Source organism: Etheostoma cragini, chromosome 19 (assembly GCF_013103735.1).
Source record: "Etheostoma cragini isolate CJK2018 chromosome 19, CSU_Ecrag_1.0, whole genome shotgun sequence".
In the NCBI taxonomy this organism is placed as follows: domain Eukaryota; kingdom Metazoa; phylum Chordata; class Actinopteri; order Perciformes; family Percidae; genus Etheostoma; species Etheostoma cragini.
In genome coordinates, this window is record NC_048425.1 from 2640295 (window position 1) to 2661409 (window position 21115).

A 21115-nucleotide genomic window follows, 5' to 3' on the forward strand; every position below is an offset into this window, starting at 1 on the left:
CCCAAAAATCCCTGTGTGGGATGATCTTAATGCTGACATGCTTGCTAGAACTTAAAAGAAAATGAATGCCACTTGTTCTGATTTAACGCCTGCTTATTGATTTATACATTTCCACATATACATCCTATATTATATTAATTACATCTCCCTCATGGTGTTATGCATGTTATCTTGTTGTTATCAATGCACCAAAACAAAATGCAAACATGCTTCCTCAAATAAATTGTAGTTAAATGATATGTGCACTGTGACTTTAGTTGAAAAGACTATTTCAACGTTTTGTAAAACACATTAATTTGCTCTCTTTTGCCGAGAGTAAGATGGGAACAACGATATGTCTCATGTCTGTGTGTTGAATATGAAGCGACAGCCAGAAGGTGGTCGGCGTAGCTTAGCATAAAGACTGGAAACTGCTAGCATAACTCTTTATAACAAAGGTTTATGAAAAAAAAATCTTGGGCAAGAAATAATCCCACCCAAAAGTCTTCTCATTCTTCAGTGTCAAACAAATGAGAAATTGTCTTTTAATTAGTTTGCCGTCTCCAGATTTTATGCTAAACTAACCGTACAGATGTGAGCGTGCCATCTACCTTCTCTGAACTTTCTTAATCTAACGGTTGTCAAGAAAGAAAAATATGTGTCCCCAAAATTTCAAAATATTCCAGTAAAAAGGGGAGCGTCCTTTATTTACTTTTCAGGTTCTTTTCTAGTTGAGAGAATAGCAAAAAGATGACAAAAATACACACCTCTTAATCCCTCTCTCCGATGTGCTGTTAGATTAGGATTAATTATTGATTGATATGGTTATATAATTTAACTAAAACACCCTCCTCACTGTCGTCCTCCTTCAATCTGTCCATCTGAACCCCAGTTCCACTGATTATTTGATTTAGCTGAATCTAATGTTTCTAATGTTTAAACCCATTTCTGTCATGTCATCTTTATCTGGATCTTCCCTCTTTCAGTCTCCCACCATCCCAGAATAGAAAAAATTACATCCTCATCCCATACTGACATTTTTTTAGATTATTGACAGCTCATCTTTGGGGTAAATCCAATCTGGCATGAATGAGTGAGATTTGTTTTGTACTCTTGAATGCATTTTTTCACTTTTTTTTCTTCTTCTCTTGTTGTCTCTTATCTTTCGATCCTTCCTCTCTTTTAACCTGATTTGAGAAATGAGACTCCCCTGCTCTACTCTTTCCACTCTTCCCTTTATCCACTTGCCCTCTCACCTTCCTTTTTTCTGTTCTCCCCCCCTTCTCTCCCTCTCCCTCTCTCTACGCGAGATTGGATATGGGGTCGCTGATTTTCAGACACCTCCAGTAGACGGTTCTTGCCATTGTGAAGAGAGCGAGCAGGATCAGCAGCACCCACGAAACGTAGATCCCTTTAGAGTCCTGGGCGCGCTTCCATGTACCGACCTGAACACAGAGACAGATTAGGTTTATTACACACTAAATATTTTGATATTGTGACTTCAACCTCTGTTTTGAATTGTTGTTTCCCTGTGAAATATGTTGTTAGGGGTCAAAAGCAGACACAGCACCATTTAAAGGAGTCAACAAGACAAAAAGGTTAAAAGCATCTATCTAAAGAACAGTTTTATGTCAAAGCAGTGACCATCTTCTACCTATACACCCCCCCCCCCCCCCCCCCCACCCCCACAACCACACACCACGAGTCCTGCAGTGGAGGCAACGAGGATGACAAACAGCAGGAAGCACAGTAGGCTCCTCCTCCTTGGGTAGCGCCGACCAATTGAAGAGCTGGAAATAAAAATTGTGAAATACATTTAATTGAAAAGTTAAAAAGGAAAAACAAAATGTTTGTGGGGCCATTTTGAGGGACTGGTTGATGAACTTACACTTTTCGGCAGTGCGGACATCGCGCCAAGGTCCGGTCTGAAAACTCTGTCCACTGGAAGAGAAACAGGAAGTGAAACATCAGTAAAACTAAATAATAAAGAAGTGAAATTTGCACCGCAAGTTGTCATTCGTGTGTGTGTGTGTGTGTGTGTGTGTGTGTGTGTGTGTCCTACCAGGAATGTATTCGAGCAGTGTCCACAGATGATCCGGATGCCAACGGGCTGACGCTGCGGTTCAGGACTCTCCCTGCCGATGTGAACTGGTCCAAGGTTGATGACGCGTTTACTGGCAGAAAAAAAAGACAAAAAAAAGGATGACAATAATTTTTAAGCGGACCTGGCTTACAGTTGAATGTCATAAATGAACATGTCTAAATCTACTGTATAAAATACAAGGTAAATATGAGAAAAATCAATTGTTCCTGGGATGATTTCCCTTTTCACTGGGGCTGAATATTGACCCTCAATACTTTTTGTAAACTTATATTCTCAGAAAAACTTGTTTTTGTTCTCTTTGATGGCACATATGGAGATTTTTACTTTTACTTAGTCAATGCTCTTTTCTTTATTCTGCCACAGTAACCGATTCTATTGCGTTAGATTTACCAACCCTCTCTGTTACCTCTGTGAATTTCTCCCGGGAATATCGCTACAGACGCCCAGCTCACTATACTGCAAATGCAAGGGCTTCTTTCTTTAAAAAAAGAAAGATAAGATATGATAAAGTCACAATTGACCACTTTCACATCAGCTGTATAAGATAAAAGGTAAGTGTGAGTAAAGTCAACTGCTCGTGTCTTTATATCCACTCTCACTGGGTCTGGGCTTCAATCCTCAATTTCCTTTTTTTTGGTTACAATCTCAGAAAAAAACTAAAAAAAAATTCTGTTCCTCTTTGGCAGCAACTATGGCAAGAAGCAGGATATGCCGCTGTGTGTTTCAATATCACTTTGACTTGTTTTTTTATGTTTCATTGTCTGTAGTCATGGCTTTTTTCTTTGGTTTTTGGCACTGTAACTGATTACTTAAACCAGTTTTCACATCAAGGACCACTAAACTGACACAAATTGGACCAGAGACTCTGTCCCAGGGTCCCCTACCTGTTCACATTTTTGCTTTTAGATGTTTTACAACAGAAGGTAAATGGAACCGTTGAGCAAACTAGTCAGTCAACCTGTCATTGTGTTATTTATGAATGAAAACATAATGAAAATAAATGATTCCCCTTTTTTGTTGGGGACCCCTGGAACCTCTTCAAGGACTTCTGGGGGTCCCCCGGAACCCACTTTGAGAACCACTGCTTTAAATGCTAGCAGAGACCACAAAATGACAACCCGATGCTTCACAAACAAGTTGCTCTCAAATGTACCTCCGAGAACTAGATAAAGGTTTTCTGGATGATGGTGAATTTGATGAATGGTTTCTTCTGCACAGATGGTGCGATAGCAAGCCCCAAACTGGCCAACAATAAGACGCTGTCTCTGTGTCTTACCAGTATGGTCTTGGACAGGCGATCCTCTGCGACGTGACTTTGCAGATCAGGAGACAGTTACATGGACAGCGGACGTACTTCTTTCCAACAGGAGCGTTCTTTATCGGCTACAGAGACACAAAGCAGAGGCAAAAATATATATAAATATAAAAAAACACTTTGTTTTTTAGTTTTGGTGTCAAGGTTTTCCCCATCTTGGGGATCTAAAATAGGTTTGTTCCTGTCTATTCTTGATACTGAGAATATCCTAACAGTAGGTGATCCTGTCAGAGAGCTGGAAGCCAGAGCAGATGTTGTTTTAGGGGTTAGAGCGGCCAAATCACAGGTCCCAAGTCCTGTGATACCACCTAAGAAGACTTATCTACGGTGTCTGAATCCAACGCTGTGTGACTCACCGTAGCTTCGTTGCAGATGCTGCACTTCACCACGTGCTGGTGCGCCTTGCCCTCCACAGATATGGCGCTCTGACAGACGCGGCAGCTGATGACCGGAACGCTGCTGCTGTCCGGGCTGCCCTGCGGCGAGTAGGGGGGCGGAGGCTCAGCCGTTGCCACCGAGCTGGGGAACGGCGCAAAACCTGGAGACAGGGACAAGCAGGAAGGAACAGTTTAGTTACAGCTTACTGTCAGCGTAGTCTAGTTTCTCGACCTTCCACTTCCGGGATTGCCCCGTTGCCGCTGGAAATTCCGCTGCATGTGCTTATTTTTGGCCCGATATCCGTTACCTCACGCTTCCTTCCTGTTAGAATTCTAGACTCCTGTGGATTTATGAGGAACACAGTGTAAGATTGTATATTTGGTGGCGGCTGACCCAGGGGTGGGAGGTGCACACGTGGAAAGAGGTGCAGACTTCTTATATTAACTGCAAACAGAGCTGGGCAATGTGGAGAAAATCAAATATCCCAACATAATACATTGACTTTAATGGAAACCTAATGACTCCGCCGCCGTTTCTGGAGCGGATCCGCAGCCATTAAGCATCCTCTGGAAATTGGGGATAAATTTACTTTTTAGCGCAGCGCTGTGGAGGAAGGTCTGGCAAAAGAGAGACTACACTCAGTGTGATTTCGGTGATATCTTCAACAACAACAATTCCAGATGTTGCTGTATAATTCACTGTCTCAGAAATAATTGCGATTAGGGCTGGGAAATAATTCAGTATGATAGTTTATCATCTTTCAATAGAATCATATTGTGATGAAATGATATACAAGATATTGTGATATACAATAAAATTGTCTAAAATGATAATAACAAGCACATACTAACTCAATTTTCGCAGAAAATCTGTGGTGAGACATTTTGAGGGAATATCATTTGAAGAATTGCGGATTTGTTTTAACATCACAATATTTTGTGCCTTCATGTAAACATAGTCAGCATATAGTTCGGGCTCATCATCTACAGACAGATGGTGTTTCTCCACACTGGGAAAAAAAGATATTTATTGTTTCTCTATAATTTCACTTGGAACTGTTTCCCACATTATTGATGATTATTTATCTAAAATCTCATTGTAAATTATTTTTGTGAAAGCACCAATTGTGAACCCTACAATATTGTCACAATGTCAACATTGATGTATTTGATCAAAAATATTGTGATATCTGATTTTCTCTTGCCCAGCCCTAATTGTAATTAACAATATATTTGTCTTTTTTAGTCAAATTTAAAAAAAGTATTTATTTATTCATCACTTGAGAAAAAAAAAGTTGTGAATGAAGTCCAGGATACGTCTTTTACATGATGTACTCCATAAGCCTGTGTACTACAGTCAATAGTCAATAATATTTGTGTTGAAATGGATAAAAAAAAATAGTATTGAAAAAGTATCGAACCGGAATCGAACACTTGTCAACGATTCCCAGCCCTTAGCTAGTATTATTACTTTTACTATAGCTAGGATTTGAATACTACTTCCATCACTGCTATTGTGTATTTGAGGGTATGTATCACTAGCTACGCTGTGGTAAAAAGCCGTTGCTAAACTTTATTAACGACACATAAAGGGAATTTCCGGTAGTTAGCTAACTAGCTAGCTAGCTAAAGCTCCGTATCTGTTACTGTAACTTCATTATTCACAGCTAACGGCAGCTAAACTGACATCTACAACTAACGCTAGCTTTCATTTGTTTACAAGTTGACGACAGCTAGTCTCCATCTTAAACACAAAATAAAATAAAGTTGTTGTTGTTACAAAGCATCTAAATATGTCTGTAGCTGTTGACATACTCTGTGGTTTTGACAGATATCCATGTAAGCTGCCGTTGGTCCCGTCGTACTGCTCGGACAGCAGCGGCGACCGTTCCCCGTCCGCCATCGCTCCCAACGGATCCTTTTCGGAAACACCCTCGAGAAGAGCGTGTGTGCCGCGGCGGGGAAACTCCTGAGACCCCCCCGGTACTAGAGAGTTCAACCCCAAAGCCTGTCAGTAACTTTGAGTTTTTGACATCCACATGACACGGCGAGAACACTGAAGGCGGAAGCGATAAAACATAAACATCTGATTGGGGCGTTATTATGGAATCCACGCAAATTCTACGTAAGTCCCGCCCCTTTAACAGCATTCACACACTACTATTGGCCAGGTGGCCATGCTTACGCATTGTAACGTAGCTCGATTTGTTTCTTTAACTGTCTATTATTTGTTCAGGTCCTTTCCCCTGACCAATCGACTCTCCTAATCCTAACCACAAACCCTAAACCCAACCAATCGAGTTGCTTCGCAGGGCGGGACTTGCCTAAATTACATGGGATCCATAATAACGCCTGACGGGGAGCTGAGTCACGGCTGTGATGGACAGCGCCCTCGCCCAATCAGCAACTTTCTTTTCTTTTATTTTTTATTTTTTCCCCCTCTTCTTTAGTTTCATACGCGGTCTACAAACCAACGTTTAGGTGCATGCCGCCACCTACTGTACTGGCACGTGTAACATTATGGCTTTAAATTAGTGGCGTGAGATGCTCCAAAATTTGGTATTGATCCGATACCAAGTAAATACAGGGCCAGTGTCAACTAAACCGATACAACACTAATACTTAAAAAATAATAATAATTAAGGTGGAGGCATAATCAAATTGCTAAATCTGAAGGAATTTGTATGACCTTAATAAATTATTTTGTGATTTTTTAATTTTAAATTAAAACTCAGGACATAATTTTTATATATATTTTGTTGTGTCAACATTGTATCTTACAGCCTTTTGTGTGTGTGTGTGTGTGTGTGTGTGTGTGTGTGTGCGCTGGGCGCCGCCGAGCTTGGCTGCAAGTCATGTAACGGTAGCCTACAGCATCAAATCACAAATCTCTGTGACAGGAGTTGCACTTGAAAGCAGCGTCACTTACACAGACAGCCAGGTCAATATCATACCATCGTTGGTCTCGATATTATCGACATTTGGATCGATCCGCCCATCACTAGGCTACTTAACTGTCTATATGTCTATACTTTAACCCAGTGGTTTCTTTTATTTTACTTCTTTGGATTTTAACTTAAAGGCACCTTGCATCCTTGATGTTACATCAGTGCCACCTTCTGGAGTGAGTTAACTCCTACAGTGTCATGTAGGCCTATGTCAGATTTTCCTCATCAGTCCTGTTCTCATTTGGAAGGCGACCAATCATCTTCTACCCTTTTCCTCTTTCCGCGCACTCCAGTATGTTCTGTACTCCTGCTCCTTTCCCAAATCATTTCATTTCTTCCATCATGTCCTTTTTCTCTGCACTGATGACTTGCACTCCAGCTTTTATGAAATCAGACTCGCACATTCATGGAATAGGGCTCAAAAGTTGGATGAAGTTTCTGCACCCATCAAAGTGACGGGACTGGGACTCAGACTTGTAACTCAGGTAATGGTCTGACTCTGACTCTACTCAGACTTCTTCTTGGTGACTCGGACTTAAAAACCGGAGACTCCAGATAAATCAACAGGTGTTGACTCGACTGTGAAAACATATCTTTAACTTAAAAAATGAAAAATGTACAGTCTGCTGTAAACATATTACAGTTATAAGATGTAAGTTATTTGTCCTGTTTTTAATTGATTAAGTTTACCATTTTGTATGTGTTGTTGGTCGACGTCCTGACCCTGATTCCAAATTTTTGTGAAAGCTTTTAGGCTATGACTTCCTTTTTGTGTTGGTTTAAATATAGATAGGGGAGTTTGTATTTAGAACAAGAAGACGCACACCTGTTGGAAAATGCTGGGATGATGTCAGGTGCTCTGTCCTTCGCCAATTTGTCTGCAGCTAGAAAACCTGATGATTCCTGGGCATCAAGTACCTGTCCAGAGCGCAAATACTGTTTTTGGGTCATCAGTCTCGTATATACAGTATAACCTAAAGGCTCATTTAATATCTTTATCTTTTCTATCGCTGTAACGCTATACCAAAGGATTGAAGAGACAAATGACGTACAGGAGCTGGACTGTCTCTTGGGCCTAAGAGCAGACTGAACGAGATATGAAAATAATGCTTTTAGCACAACTGTATTATGTCTGGAGAGGGATCTGGTCTTTCTTGTCTTTAACTATGCAAAATTAAAACGCTCAAACATCTAAACCAGCTGGTCTGTGAGTCTGTGCTAAAAAAAGTTTTAAAACTTGTCACATCTCAAAGAACTCTGACTGTAACACCCTTGCATAGCATTGTGCACACATTTTTAAGTAATAAGTGGACATTTCTATCACAAAGATATGCCGTTAATGATGCATCAACCATCACACGGACCTTTTTGTTTTGCTTAATAGTGCCACGCTCTGGACAAACCTTGTGTAATGACAGAGGCATCATCTAACTATAAGTCAAGGATGTGTGTGGGTGGGTGTGTGTGGGTGTGTGTGTGTGTGTGTGTGTTGAAAAGTGCGGCCACACATGGTACTCCACATCAACTAATAAAGGAACCTTTATCAATCTATCCAGATATGGTTCAAGCAGATACATGTGAAAATGTCAGGAAATGAAATTAAATCAAAGAATGTCCGCATTTGGTCTGGTCGACCCATCAAACCCTCCAACGGACCTTACCCTGCCTGGGCACTGTAGTCCTAAACATCGAAAAATAAAAATAAAACCTGAGGTTCCCATATGTTTACCCCGTTACAAAATTCATTATTCTTCCAACAATTAATACAAAAAGAACACAATAGATGTATATTCCACTGCAGCTCTCTGCAGGTATATTTTGAAGGTTTCCACATCGTCCTTGTTCAGAGTCCAGCCATATTAAAGAAGAAAACACAGACCAATAACTCGATAACTCGAAAAAATCGATTTTACATTCCATTTAAATTAATGAATAACATACCATTCCATTTCCCCCTTCGATTAAAAAAACAACAACACAGAATACCACAACAACAATCAGAGAAACAAAAAAAACAAAAACAAAATTAACATGCCACCTCATGCAACATCAGATATTCAAAATGGATATCTTTCCATCAGTATTCCCTGTTGTTTAACTTCAGCACCTCCTTCCAAATCAGTGACAAGTAACAAAGGCATCTGAGTGTTCTCTCCAGGTATCACAACTCCAACCCATCTCAATATCATAACTTTTGCAAAAGTGTATAAAAAAGTACAGAAACAAAACATCAAACACAGTGCTACAAGAGCTGCTCCCACCATCTTTCTAGAGGTACTTCAACCCTGGTCTTCGTAACGTTTTGGTCTGACCTTTTTTTCCCCGAACTGGTCTTGGGTTACTTCGTCTAACCCAGGGGTGTCAAACTCATTTTAGTTAAGGGGCGGCATACAGCCTAATTTGAGGCCAAGTGGGCCGGACCATTAAAATCATAGCACAGCTCATAATACCCATAAAAAGAAAAATTCATGTGTTTCCCTTTGTTTTAGTGGAAAGAAGTAAATGCTAATGCTAGTTCATTAGCAATTATGTCGCTGGCTTTTAGGGTGACCAGATTTCTCAGACAAAATCCAGGGACATTTTCAGCTCAGAAGCGTATATATCTCCAAAACACGTCATTTTTTTTTAATTTTCCTAAAACTTAAAACAAGGACACTAGACCTAGAGCCGAGTATCGGATACAAGATAAACTACTGAGCAAAGATTTTCCTTCGACATTGATGCAGTATGAAACGAGATTGCTGCAGTCGGCAGCAGAGAAATAAGCTCCAGTGGAAGTTAATAAGTGTATAACTATAATCGCTGCATTCAAAAGCGACCAGTTAATTTTTTAAAGCTTCAAGAAATGTTTTTATCTTTAACCAGGACATGACTGAGGCCACTGCACTGATTGCCATTGAGAAAACAACCGTGGGAATCTATGTCACCAGAGAGATACCAGGCAACGACTATTCTGATGTTGGCATCATCATCGAGGGTGTGGTGGTTCTTCAAGATCTGGATTATGTGGCTCTTGCAACTGCCTTGCTGTTTGGACTTTGTTACTCTTTAAACATGAGGTATCCATCGCAGCTCCGCTAAGTGATTCAAGAGGTGGTGATGGAGTTGGATGTGACTCAACTCTCAAGGAAAGCCCAAAACCTAAAGACAAAACTGCTCCAGTAAGAGGAGCTCTCTGTTGCTGTGCACGTGAGGCCAAGTGTTTATTATTAAGTGTTAACTGCCAGTTCTTTTCCCCTCTATAAGTTCTCAGATTGGCAGCATTCTTCAATCTTAGTTTAAATCTGTCTTACAGGTGAAGGCATGGAAGGGCCGTGTGAAACCGGATGTTTAGTTTAATATAGTTGGAGTAAAGAATTCTAATACTTCTAAGAATTCAACTCAGACATGGCTCTTGTAGGGATCATTTGTCTTTGTGTGTATGTAGGTTACCTGTGGGACCAGAGATGTGTTTAGATTAGATGGTTTTAGTCTACTGTGTAATTTAGAAAACTTTAACTTTAGATTATTTCAAGTTCAACCCCTGTTCCGGATACTACAAGAGTATTGCATTAAATATTGACACAGTCCTTAGTCTTATGTACAGGGTGAACTCATGGCCGGACTAAAGGCAGCGAAGCCATTTTTAAATATCTACCTGTCCATGGGTTTGTGAAAGGCGCTATATATATATATATATAGCTTAAGAAACATTTTAGCTTGAGAAACAAAGCACACAATTTAACCCAAACTAACTCCTTCTGTCTTGTATAGATCTGAAGAAATTTGACGATCAGCCTTGCCATTTCAACATGTCGTTGGTCTGTGCTAAAAAGCAAGAAAATAACAGAGAAACATGCATTACCCATCACAACCACAGGAGTTGGAGTTTGGTAGATTTGCAATTGTCTTGGTTTCTTTATCATCTGTAGCCTTGTGAATCTAGTAATCCTGACTTTTTTTCTGACTTTTTGCATTACTTAAAGAACGTAGCCTTTTAGGCATTTTATTCTGAAGACTTAACTGTTTTTTATTGTCTGAAACCCAATTAAACGGCTCAAGCATTGAAAAAAGCCGGTCTGTGAGTCTGATGAATCCTACATAGAATCCAACCTCATTGAACTCCTCTTTGTATACGGTAATACATTAGCACATTCTCTGACAATAGAGGATCAATTATATGAATAAAAAGTCCAAAACCTATTGTTAGTTGATGCCCTACAGGCCATGGTGAAGAAAGTATTCCAATCCTCTACTTAAGGAAAAGTACTGATACTGTTATATTATTTTATTAGATCATTATTACTCATGCACTAATGTAAAAGCAGAACTTTAATATTGGAGTTGGTTGATCTAGAGTTCATTTTAAACTATTAACTAATGTTTCTTTTCATTATGCTGATTATGTTCTCCAGTAATTGATTGATCGCTTGGTGTGTAAAAATAGTGAGAAATGGCGTCACTATTACCCAGAGTCCAAAGTGACAAGTGCTATGAAAAGAAATGACTACGTTTAATTGGATACATTTATGTATCCATCCTCAAGTTCAAGATAAGTAATAAAAATAGTGTGATTGCTTTTAGATCTGCAACTTTTAGTCGATTCATTGGGAAACAGAAAATTAACTGACAACAAGGTTTTGTCATTTTAAAGTGTCCAATGTGAAGATTGAATAAGATTTTGTTTGGGTTAAATAAATGCCAATAAACCAGAGCACGGTTTTTCTCACATGCCAGAATGCTGTGTGGACTAGCCAGACCCTCCTCCGCAGCACTGTGGGGGAGGGTCTGGCAATACGAGACCAGTTATAAGATAGACAGGGGAGACGAGAAGGTGCTAACCTTTATGAGAAACGTACTCTCCTCACTCCAAATGCCAAAGCAAAGCATGTATGTGAATCTGCATACCACACTCGCTGTGCACCCTATCACATGTTAAATATTTCAAGCAAGTGTGGATTGATGCGGTCCACGTACAGCTCTGATTCTAATCAGTGGACTCTCAAGTTTCACCGGTTTTCACAGGTTTGGAAGAAGTTGGTTGGACCGAACAAACATTTCTTGTAACGCCATTTCTCACTATTATGATTAAATAATGATAACAATGAATACATCAATGGAGAATGGAGAAAATCATCTGTGAATTAATCCTGTGTGTGTTTGTGTGTGTGTGTGTGTGTGTGTTACAAGGACAGTGCATATTAATGAAAATTTCTGTCAATATGCCAGAGTCTATAATTAAGGCTATTTTTCATCTGCAGTCCCTAGACAGATGGTAAAAGTCACATTAAAGTAAAGTAAAATTACATATATACATAACAATTACAATACATTTGGTAAAAAGTACTATTAAGCTAAAATGTACAATAGAAACATAGCTGACCAACAATCAGACAAACGTCAGACAAAGACATGAACACACACAAGGCAAGAAGCCAGCGGGGGGGCAGCGAGAGCAGGTCTAAAGGTTAATGCTAATGTTGACAGCTCTAATTGTCAATGGGCCATTTTTTTAACTGGATCTTGACTGTACTATATGTATTTAATTTTCTGATGGTTATAGGGGGTGAAGTTCCACTCATTAGGTATCACTTTTCCTAAATGGTCTAATACAATCTCCCCTCGCTGCACCTCTGGTTCCGCTTTGATTGGATGCACGAATGTTGACAAACCGGTGGAGAGGGATGATAAATTGGGACTAATTTTATAGACAAGACATAGATTTGAATATTTGCCCATGTTTTCCCATGTGTTTTTATAATTTTGGACTATGATGAAAAATGCTTGGTTTCTTATCCAGAATCTTAACAGTTTGCTTGTAATGTGATTAAAAGGTTTCAGAGATGTAGCACTAGCTTGTGACCAGATGTGTAAACAGTAAGTGGCATGGGAGAAGATCATAGAGTGCATGTACATTTTTACCATGAATGTAGACTACGGTATCATCAGCATACTACTGCCCTGAAACATCAGAACAGACGGATGGGAGGTCATTTATAGAAAGTGAGAACAACAACGGTCCTATATTTGAACCTTGGGAAAGACCGGTGGACAGACTAAGGGCGGCTGAATGAAATGACTAGACTGGTGTGTGTGTTCTTTTGTTTAACTATATTTGTGGGGTCCAAAAACCGAGAGTTCAGTATAATTGTGGGGTCCCGACAGCTTTGTGGGGCCAGAATGCTGGGGTTAAGACTTGGTTTCAGGATTAGGGTTAGCATTAGGTCATGGTTAGGGTGAGGGTAAGGGTTAAGGGTCAGGCATTTAGTTGTGATGGTTAGGGGGCTAGGGAATGCATTATGTCAATGACGGGTCCCCACAAAGATAGTGACATGGACTATGTGTGTGGTGTGTGTGTTATTAGTATACTTTTTTTTTTTTTTAAGATTAGTTTTTGGCCTTTATTTGTATAGGACAGCTTTGACTTGAAAAGGGAGAGAGAAGGGTAATTTAATGCAGCGAGAAGTGAACCTCTATGCATGGTCGCACACTCTACAAGGTTCATAATCTTTTAAACATTACACAAAACATTTCCTCATACCACACAGTTTCCTGGTCCATTGTCTCAAACTGAATGAAAGAAAATCCAGAGAGAGAGAGTGAAGGAGAGGCTGTGTTGTTGAAAGAAGGCCCCATACAGTATGCGTTAGTGTTGGTACTTATTTGGTGTCGTTGCGTGGAGAGACTCACACATTCACTATGTTGCTCTCTCTGCTGTTGCTTCTGCCGCTGCTGCCGATCTGCAGCAGCCAGGCTAGTTTTTATGGGACAGTGATGACTTACTATCCAAAAAACACTAACGCAGATGGATCTGTCACGGTACGTACCGTTTATTCTAATTTAATAATCTCCTGTTGAAGTTAGAGAATAACTACATAATGTACCTTTTCATAACTAACTCTTACTGTGAAGCTATTGTTATGTGAAGTGTTGCCCAGTGGTCCGGTTTAAGTTAAACGCTGCGTCACGATATTATATATAACAACCTACTCAACAGTTCAAGAACCATCGTATCACAATTATTTGAGTTGAATGTTGTTGGCCAATTAAGAATTGAGTTGGTACTTGATGCTATGACGTTTTTCTATTAAAAAAAACAAAACACTTTTGATCCTTTCAACATATTACTTATTTTTTGATATTTTTTTATTTGAGGCTTTTGGCTAATATTTTTGACGCTTTTTGACCTTTTCCTTATGTTTTGTTAATGCTTTTCAATGTATTATTTTTTTAAAGTTAGACATTTTTTCCCATGTGTTTTTCACATTTTCTACCAAAATATAAATTTTTTAAAGCCTTTTGTTTTTTACCTTTTTCATTGGGAATTATTGTTTGTATAGGGGCCAGTAAAAATTGACTTTGGACAAGTAGTTTTTTATTTTTTTTGCCCAAATGGACAACCCTGAATAATAATCATAAGAATGCAGGATAGATTTATCACGTATTGTATGTGTCAATCTTCCCTTTTTGTGTCCCTGTGATACCACAGGTGGTCCTACGCTATAAGCTAAGCTTCCGCACTTGCCAAGAGATTGGGTTGTGGACCTGCGGCAGTGGGGATTGTGGGAATGAGAGTTCTTTAGTGCTAAGCATAGTGGACCAGAACAGCAATGGAGCGGTGTGTCAGAGAGAGGGAATCATGACTCGCCAGGCTCCTAGCAACGCTCCGTTTCAGCTGGTGTGAGTGCACAATGACAATGCAAAAAAACAAAGATCATGCTTCACACTTATCTCACAGAGGGTCAACATTTTAATTTTTAAATAGTCACTCCAACCAAGCAACTTACCAACAAGTTAATTTACTTGCTCTGGTGGCTTCATGTAGTGTATTTATTAACACACCTTGTATTAGGGGTTAAAGATTCAGTATGTACAGTACATTTTATAAAAATACCTTTTTATTTATTTTAACCATCTGAGGACTAAGGGCATTTTCACATGTCTTATTAAATATAAATTTTTATGCTTATTGCATATAATTGATCCCCATGTGTTTTGTATCAAAATGTCCAGAACAAACTCAGCTTTCCGTATAGTGATGCCCACAAATTCTTTATAGACCAATGTGTTAAGAGATCATTTGGTGCTTAAGCTGAAAGATTGATGTTTGCTTCCTTATTTCTCTTTTCTCTCAAGTCTTTGTTTCAGAAAAACGATTTACCAAAGTCTTAGGTTATATGTGATTAAAATAGTAAATAAATGTCTGAAATGAAATTTTATAATATCAGTTTCTGAGTGGGAGTTTTGTCAAACATTGTTTGGACATGCTGCGGCGCCTTTCATCCTCAGAGGGTTAATTGTGTCATATTTCCTGAAACTGTCACAATATGCCCTGACAGCAGTAAATGAGCAAGGTGGAATCTGGGGTCACAGAAATTTAATAGTATTTTCTGCAGATTTTTAACAAATAAAAAAATAAAAACTCTCCACACCGAGGAGAAAAGCAGTCAGATTTTCTCTCTGGATTACCGCTGAAAACTGAGACACACAACCTGTGAGTGAAAACAATCCTGTTCTTCTGCCTCCTAAAAGCAGATTAACATATTTTGTTCCCACAGATTATCTGTTTTGTCTGCTACTGTCAGGATCTAGTGACAGTTTGAGCAAATATGATTCAAATAACTACATAAAAAAGTTACTTAGTGTAGCTTTATTAATACCTGTGTATACACTGTGCACATCTACAGTAGACACTCAGGTTATGTGTAGCACAGCAAAAAAAACTGACTCTCTCATGAACAGTTTGAACGGGAATTCCTGGATAGAGAACATACAAAACATCTCTCGGTGGAGGGCTGTGACTCTGGTTGAACTAAGGAACCGGTCGGACACCGGCCAGGCCAACATATCACCCCAGACCACCATCCTGCCAGATCTGAGGTAAGCCTCCTACCACTTCTGTGTCTTTAGTAAGACATCATACACTTTGTGTATCTAAAACCGTTTCATGTGTCACAAGACATTTAACAGAAAACCTTCAGATTCTGTGTGAATAGTTCTATTTTTTATCCAAAATGTATTTTGTTTCCTCAATTTAAACTTGTCAAATCTGAAATTTGACATTCAAAGGTGCAATATGTAATACTGACAGCTAGCATTTGAAATAGTTACTGCAGTACAAATTAGAAATAGTGGCGAGAGTCCCCCACCCGCCCTTCCTCTCAAGGCTGAAAGTTCACTGAGGTTGCCATACTGAGACTGACAGCATCCACAACAATGTTGCTAGGCGCTAGTCTCACATAGCCAGACATTACTCCACAGAGCAGCGGAGAAGCTAACGTATGCTAGCTACAGTATATTGACAGTCATAAAAGCCCGTGCTCAATTGGAGCTCTGTACCCGCCAGACTACCGCCTTATCTCAACTTTAAAATACCGCAAAAACCACTAAAAGCATCACTACCTCGCTGGTCCTCTCTACCCGACTGACAGACACTTTCTCTGTTTAAATTTACAACAACAACAGCTAAAAACAGGCCAAACTCACGGTCCTCTCTACCCGACTGACAGACACTTTCCCTGCTTAAATGTACAACAACAGCAGCTAAAAACAGGCCAAACTCACAGTCCTCTCTACCCGACTGACAGACACTTTCTCTGCTTAAATGTACAACAACAGCAGCTAAAAACAGGCCAAACTCACGGTCCTGTCTACACGATTTAAAGCAACCCTTTCTTGGTTTAAAATGACTCACCGTTACTCGGCTACAGCCACTAACAGGCTACACGTTGTAAACAACTGTGGCGCACTTGCCTGGTCCTCCGGTAACGTTAGCAGGCGTGTTAGCAGTCGGGATCACTTTAGTGGTTGTGTCTCATTTGTTTTTGCAAGTAACCAACTGGAGTACTCTATATAATTCAAGTACAAAGTACAAAATACAGAGTACAAAAATGTTGAAATGACTGAAAATGCCTGTCCCTAGTAGCCGTGATAAATTAGCCCAAAGCTTATTCAAGTCAACTCAGCGTCCTTTTTGGCTCTAAGTTGTCTCCATCTTTCAAATACATCGCCAGACATTTCCACAGGAGAAAATACAGGCATGGGCACTGTTGTCAGAAAAGACAGTATTTCAGCTTAGCATGTTTCCTCATTATCTGGTGACATGTTGTGGTCATGTTTGGATATAATACGGTAAAAGTATTACATATTGCTCCTTAAATACATCATTGTCTAATCAAAACTGATGCAGCAGCAGCTAGGTTGGCTACCTGGCTTGTATTTTACATGGTAATTAATGCAAGGTGCCCAATGTTTCTCTCTGTCAGAGTTCCTTCAAACTGTCAGAGAGATTTCAGCCTGTTGGCGTATGACCCTGATGGAGATGAAGTTATATGCAGTTTTGGAGACATAACAATAGTAAGTAGCCAAAGTCCCCAGACACTGATGCTTGAAGATAACACCAGTATAATCCAATCATGATCATAATTTTGGCGCTACAAACCACATACTGTTTAACCAGCATGACAAAAACGATCTAACTAAGAAAACAAGCAAAGAAACTTGATCATGATGTAGACCAGAGCCTTTTTAACTGGGTTAAGGATGTATTTCTACTTATGTAAATTCTGGGTCTTATCTTTTTTCTCACTTTACTGTACACTTTCATCGGGTCAAACAATGCAAAGACATAATGTGTCCTGTCACTGTTATGGGGATAACCGCCAGCTGTTTAGACCCAATATTCCTAATGACGCCAGCAGCCCAATTTCCCTGCATAATTACCTAAAATAAATCAGAGACTGGATGAATGAAAACTATCTGCAACTCAACAAAGAGGCTTCATTTACAGTTTAGAATTTATTTTAACATGCTATTACTTACTTTTAAAGCACAACTTGGACCCCAGAGTATCTAATGAATCTCCTGACACCCTATGAGCCCAAACCCAATCTGAGACTTGCTGTTCCCAGGTCCAATTTTATAACTAGAGGCGATCATACGCATGCTGTCAGAACTCCCAAACTCTGGAATGCACTTCTTGTACACATGTGATCATCTACTGTACTTTTAAAAATGCATATTTTTTTGGATGGCACTTTGATAAGGTCCCATAGTTAAATGTGCAAAGTTTGTTTATGTGCATGTGTGTGGCGAAGACTCTATACATGTATTTTATATGTGTATTATGTACACCCGTTTGTGTTATACACATTTATTTATTTCTCTGAGTTTGTTTTTCCACTACTATTCACATTACTGACATGGCAATGCTTTGTTTCAATATTTCTATTCTTATTATTATTATTGTTATTGACCTTGTGTCCCTTTCTGTCTCTTGCAGCCCTCCTGTACTCTGTCATTCATCCCAGTAAGTAACAGTTTTGAAGGCGTGTACGTCCAACAGCTGTTGATGGAGGACTTTCCCAGGCAGAATATCAGCCTAACTCAAACTGGCGGTTTGCAGTCGATCATAACTCCCAACGAAGCTATCAGCCAAATACCTGTCCAGTTTGCTTTTAGACGTAAGAGTTTTTGTTTTGGCAGGCTGCACTCTTTTCATCACAGAATTTCGAAATAGTCTCAGTGGTTGATCTTCAGTGAGTGGATCCTTATTCTAACGCCCACTGCAACTGGTAATTCTGTAACAGTACATTGTGTAATACCGTGTACCATGATACTGTGAAATCGTGATATATTTTGAAATGGTTATCATACTGTGAAAATCAAATAATGTTACAAAAAATGTTCTTAAATGTTGTATATACACAAACAAAGAACTTTGTGTCAACAAAATAGTCTTTATGTGATATTTAAAAAAATGTAATGGATGCAGTTTTGTAAGCAGATAGCAAGTTTGTTCCAATCGATATGACAGATAATTCACAAAAGTGAAAATATTGACCTGCTGGTTTTACTATAGGAAACGTCGTGGGGTCACTAGTTTATTAGGATTTACATTAGGATTCATTCTCTGGGTCCTATGAATGTCTGGACATCGAACAGAGAGTGCGGTGGATGGACAAACCGACTGGCATTGTCATCCTTAGAAAACGTTGCTGTTCTTTATTGTTCCAGGGGACCCTGCAGTGCCATCTTGCACAGAAGGACTCTATCTGCCCAAATTCCTGCCCCCAACCCCAGCCAACAGAGCTGAGCTGTACACCTCTGTCAATCACACCCTGGAAATCAGCATCAGTGCAGAGGCAAATGTCTCCACGTAAGTCAAAGAAAAAACAAATTTAAACAAACTTACGTATCAAAATACAAACAGGTAACTGATGCAGAATGTTCTTTAATTAGATAAACTATTTTTCACATTAGCCACACGCACAAAAAAAAGGTTTTCAGGCCAAGGTTTTCACGTGCACAAGGAATCTGATCTGTTGTGTTGTGTGACTGCAACACTTATTAGGAAGACCGGTTTGACAAGAGTGCAACCAGTGCAGCAGGACCAACTCTATATTACTGTTAGGATATACCCCGTGGATCAAAAATGCAGTACGCATTCCAACCCTAAAGATGTCATGAAATACCTCCTATAGAACATTATGATTAAGGACCATGTTGTTTCAGTAGTAGTTTTACAATCTCCGAGTTTCAAAGTAACTAAAATAACTGGTTAGACCCATAGACTGTAAAAAATGACGTTAGACCTCTTTATTGAAACAGCAGATGTGACTCACGAAAAATCAGCCAGCTGTGCTTGACTAAGGGAAACAGCATTAGAAAGAAAGCCGAGTCAGATGCCAGATGAGAATTTCAATTGCATTTCAATTGAATCGTAGCAGAAAACAGATGGTTTTTACTGTGGGTGGGGTATTTTTGTAAATGATTGACCTTCTTGTTAAACTTTGTTAAAGAATATCTGAGCTGCTGTTCAGCGGGCCGTACAACGCAGTCCAGACTACATCAGGAACAGGACAGTACACCCTGAGATGGACGCCGTCTGAACAAGAAGATGGAGAAAGCCACCCGATCTGCTTTGTTGTCCAGGCAGTTTCCAAGTCAGTCACTTGTCCCGTGAACTTTACCTTAGAGAATGTGGAATGATATCCGTTGAATCATTTGCTTTAAGTTTAACTTTCTTCTTTCTTAGAGTTCGCAGAGTTCGCAGAGTTAAAAGAGAAGATAGATTCCACTTTTGTCTCTGTACTGACCACACATAGGGCGGTTAGCTTAGCTTAGCCTAAAGATTGGAAACAGGTGTAATCAGCTAGCCTGGTTCTGTCAGTAGATGGAAAAATCCACCTGCCAGCTAAAGCTCAATACATATATATTTTGTAAGATTAATTTGTAAAAAAACATATAAATCTGTAGACCAAGTAGATGTTTTTCAGGGGGTTAGGTGCAGATGATTTATTGACTGTTTCCTACTGTGAAGATTGACTCAAGGCTGTTAATTCATATTTATCTGACACATAGACTTGTATATTGGTGCTATATATCTTTTGATCTAATTATTAGCAATAAAAAAGCAAACCAATTTTTTTAAACTAAAAAATAGTGAAATATTCCTTAACCCTTGTGTCGTCTTCACTTTCGGGACCTTCTCGTATCCCTTGGGGGGGGGGGGATTGACCCGTGACTTATTTGGGTTTTTAAAAACAATTCTGAAATAAAATGTTACTTCTTAATCTATTAACAAATATTGTCTTTATCTCAATTTCAAACAATTGAGATAACTTATGTTTAGGGAATGCAATCAGTCCCTTGTAGCACACAATTAAAAATGGAAGTTTTTGTCATAAGGTTATAATTCATGTTAAAAATCCACTATGAAAGAACATAAGTGGTTATATACAGAACAATGTTCTGAATTGAGTCAGGAATACATGTTTATCACAGAAAATAAGATAAGGCCGTTGATTTACAGGTAGAAGAAATGTAAACTTGTAAAAAAATGTAAATGGGTTAATTTGACCCAAATACAATATAAGGGTTAAGACATAGGAGAGCTTGCGCAAGAAATACATTTTGTCTTGAAATATCTTACACATTATTTGGGAGATAATTTTGTAAAAAAACAACAACCCCCGACTGTATTTCTTTATCTCAACAGTTCCAGCACGTATCAGTCTGAGCTTCGATGTGTCGTTGTGATTGTTGGAAACGGTGAGTCAAACCTTTCCTTGTTTTTACAAATGTTTTGAATTGCTTTTCTGATTTCCTGGATTGAGAAGTTGATGTGTAATCTACATTCTGTCTATCGGTTCACTTCTGTTTACACAACAACACCAAACACATCACCGATCACTACGCCAACTACAACAACCCCACAAACAACCACAGAACCCCCAACAACTACCCCACTGACCACATCACCCATCACTACGGCAAATACAACAACCCTCATTAATATAACAACCACACAAAGCACAACCACTACTAACCCCAACCTAACTACAACAACCCCACAAACAACCACAGAACCCCCAACAACTACCCCACTGACCACATCAACCATCACCACGCC

General features: G+C 39.3%; 3 protein-coding genes across 4 annotated transcripts in view; 2 read left to right on the forward strand and 1 right to left on the reverse strand.

The window, feature by feature from the left end:
* LOC117935074 (type I phosphatidylinositol 4,5-bisphosphate 4-phosphatase-B-like) overlaps nt 1-5884 on the reverse strand; it is a 23581-nt gene extending 17697 nt beyond the window's left edge. Inside the window, exons 1-7 of one of the 2 annotated variants that reach the window (XM_034857223.1) lie at nt 5591-5884; nt 3755-3936; nt 3360-3466; nt 2042-2153; nt 1868-1920; nt 1679-1769; nt 1262-1424 (exon numbers count right to left, since the gene is read on the reverse strand). In XM_034857223.1, the coding sequence (XP_034713114.1) occupies nt 1281-1424; nt 1679-1769; nt 1868-1920; nt 2042-2153; nt 3360-3466; nt 3755-3936; nt 5591-5678 (777 nt within the window). In that variant the 5' untranslated portion in view covers nt 5679-5884 and the 3' untranslated portion in view covers nt 1262-1280. Of the gene's footprint in view, nt 1425-1678; nt 1770-1867; nt 1921-2041; nt 2154-3359; nt 3467-3754; nt 3937-5590 lie in introns of both variants that reach the window. The other variant, XM_034857224.1, reaches the window with a different exon arrangement.
* Nucleotides 5885-13291: 7407 nt separating this feature from the next.
* LOC117935057 lies at nt 13292-20858 on the forward strand. Its single transcript, XM_034857189.1, has 8 exons — nt 13292-13521; nt 14192-14382; nt 15445-15582; nt 16968-17058; nt 17984-18164; nt 18718-18859; nt 19503-19646; nt 20702-20858. The coding sequence occupies exons 1-8, from the start codon at nt 13402-13404 to the stop codon at nt 20790-20792; spliced, it is 1098 nt and encodes a 365-aa protein (XP_034713080.1). The 5' UTR covers nt 13292-13401; the 3' UTR covers nt 20793-20858.
* LOC117935206 (salivary glue protein Sgs-3-like) overlaps nt 20826-21115 on the forward strand; it is a 1977-nt gene continuing 1687 nt past the window's right edge. The window contains exons 1-2 of the mRNA XM_034857344.1: nt 20826-20975; nt 21039-21108. Coding sequence (XP_034713235.1) covers nt 20826-20975; nt 21039-21108 — 220 coding nt within the window. The remainder of the gene's footprint in view (nt 20976-21038; nt 21109-21115) is intronic.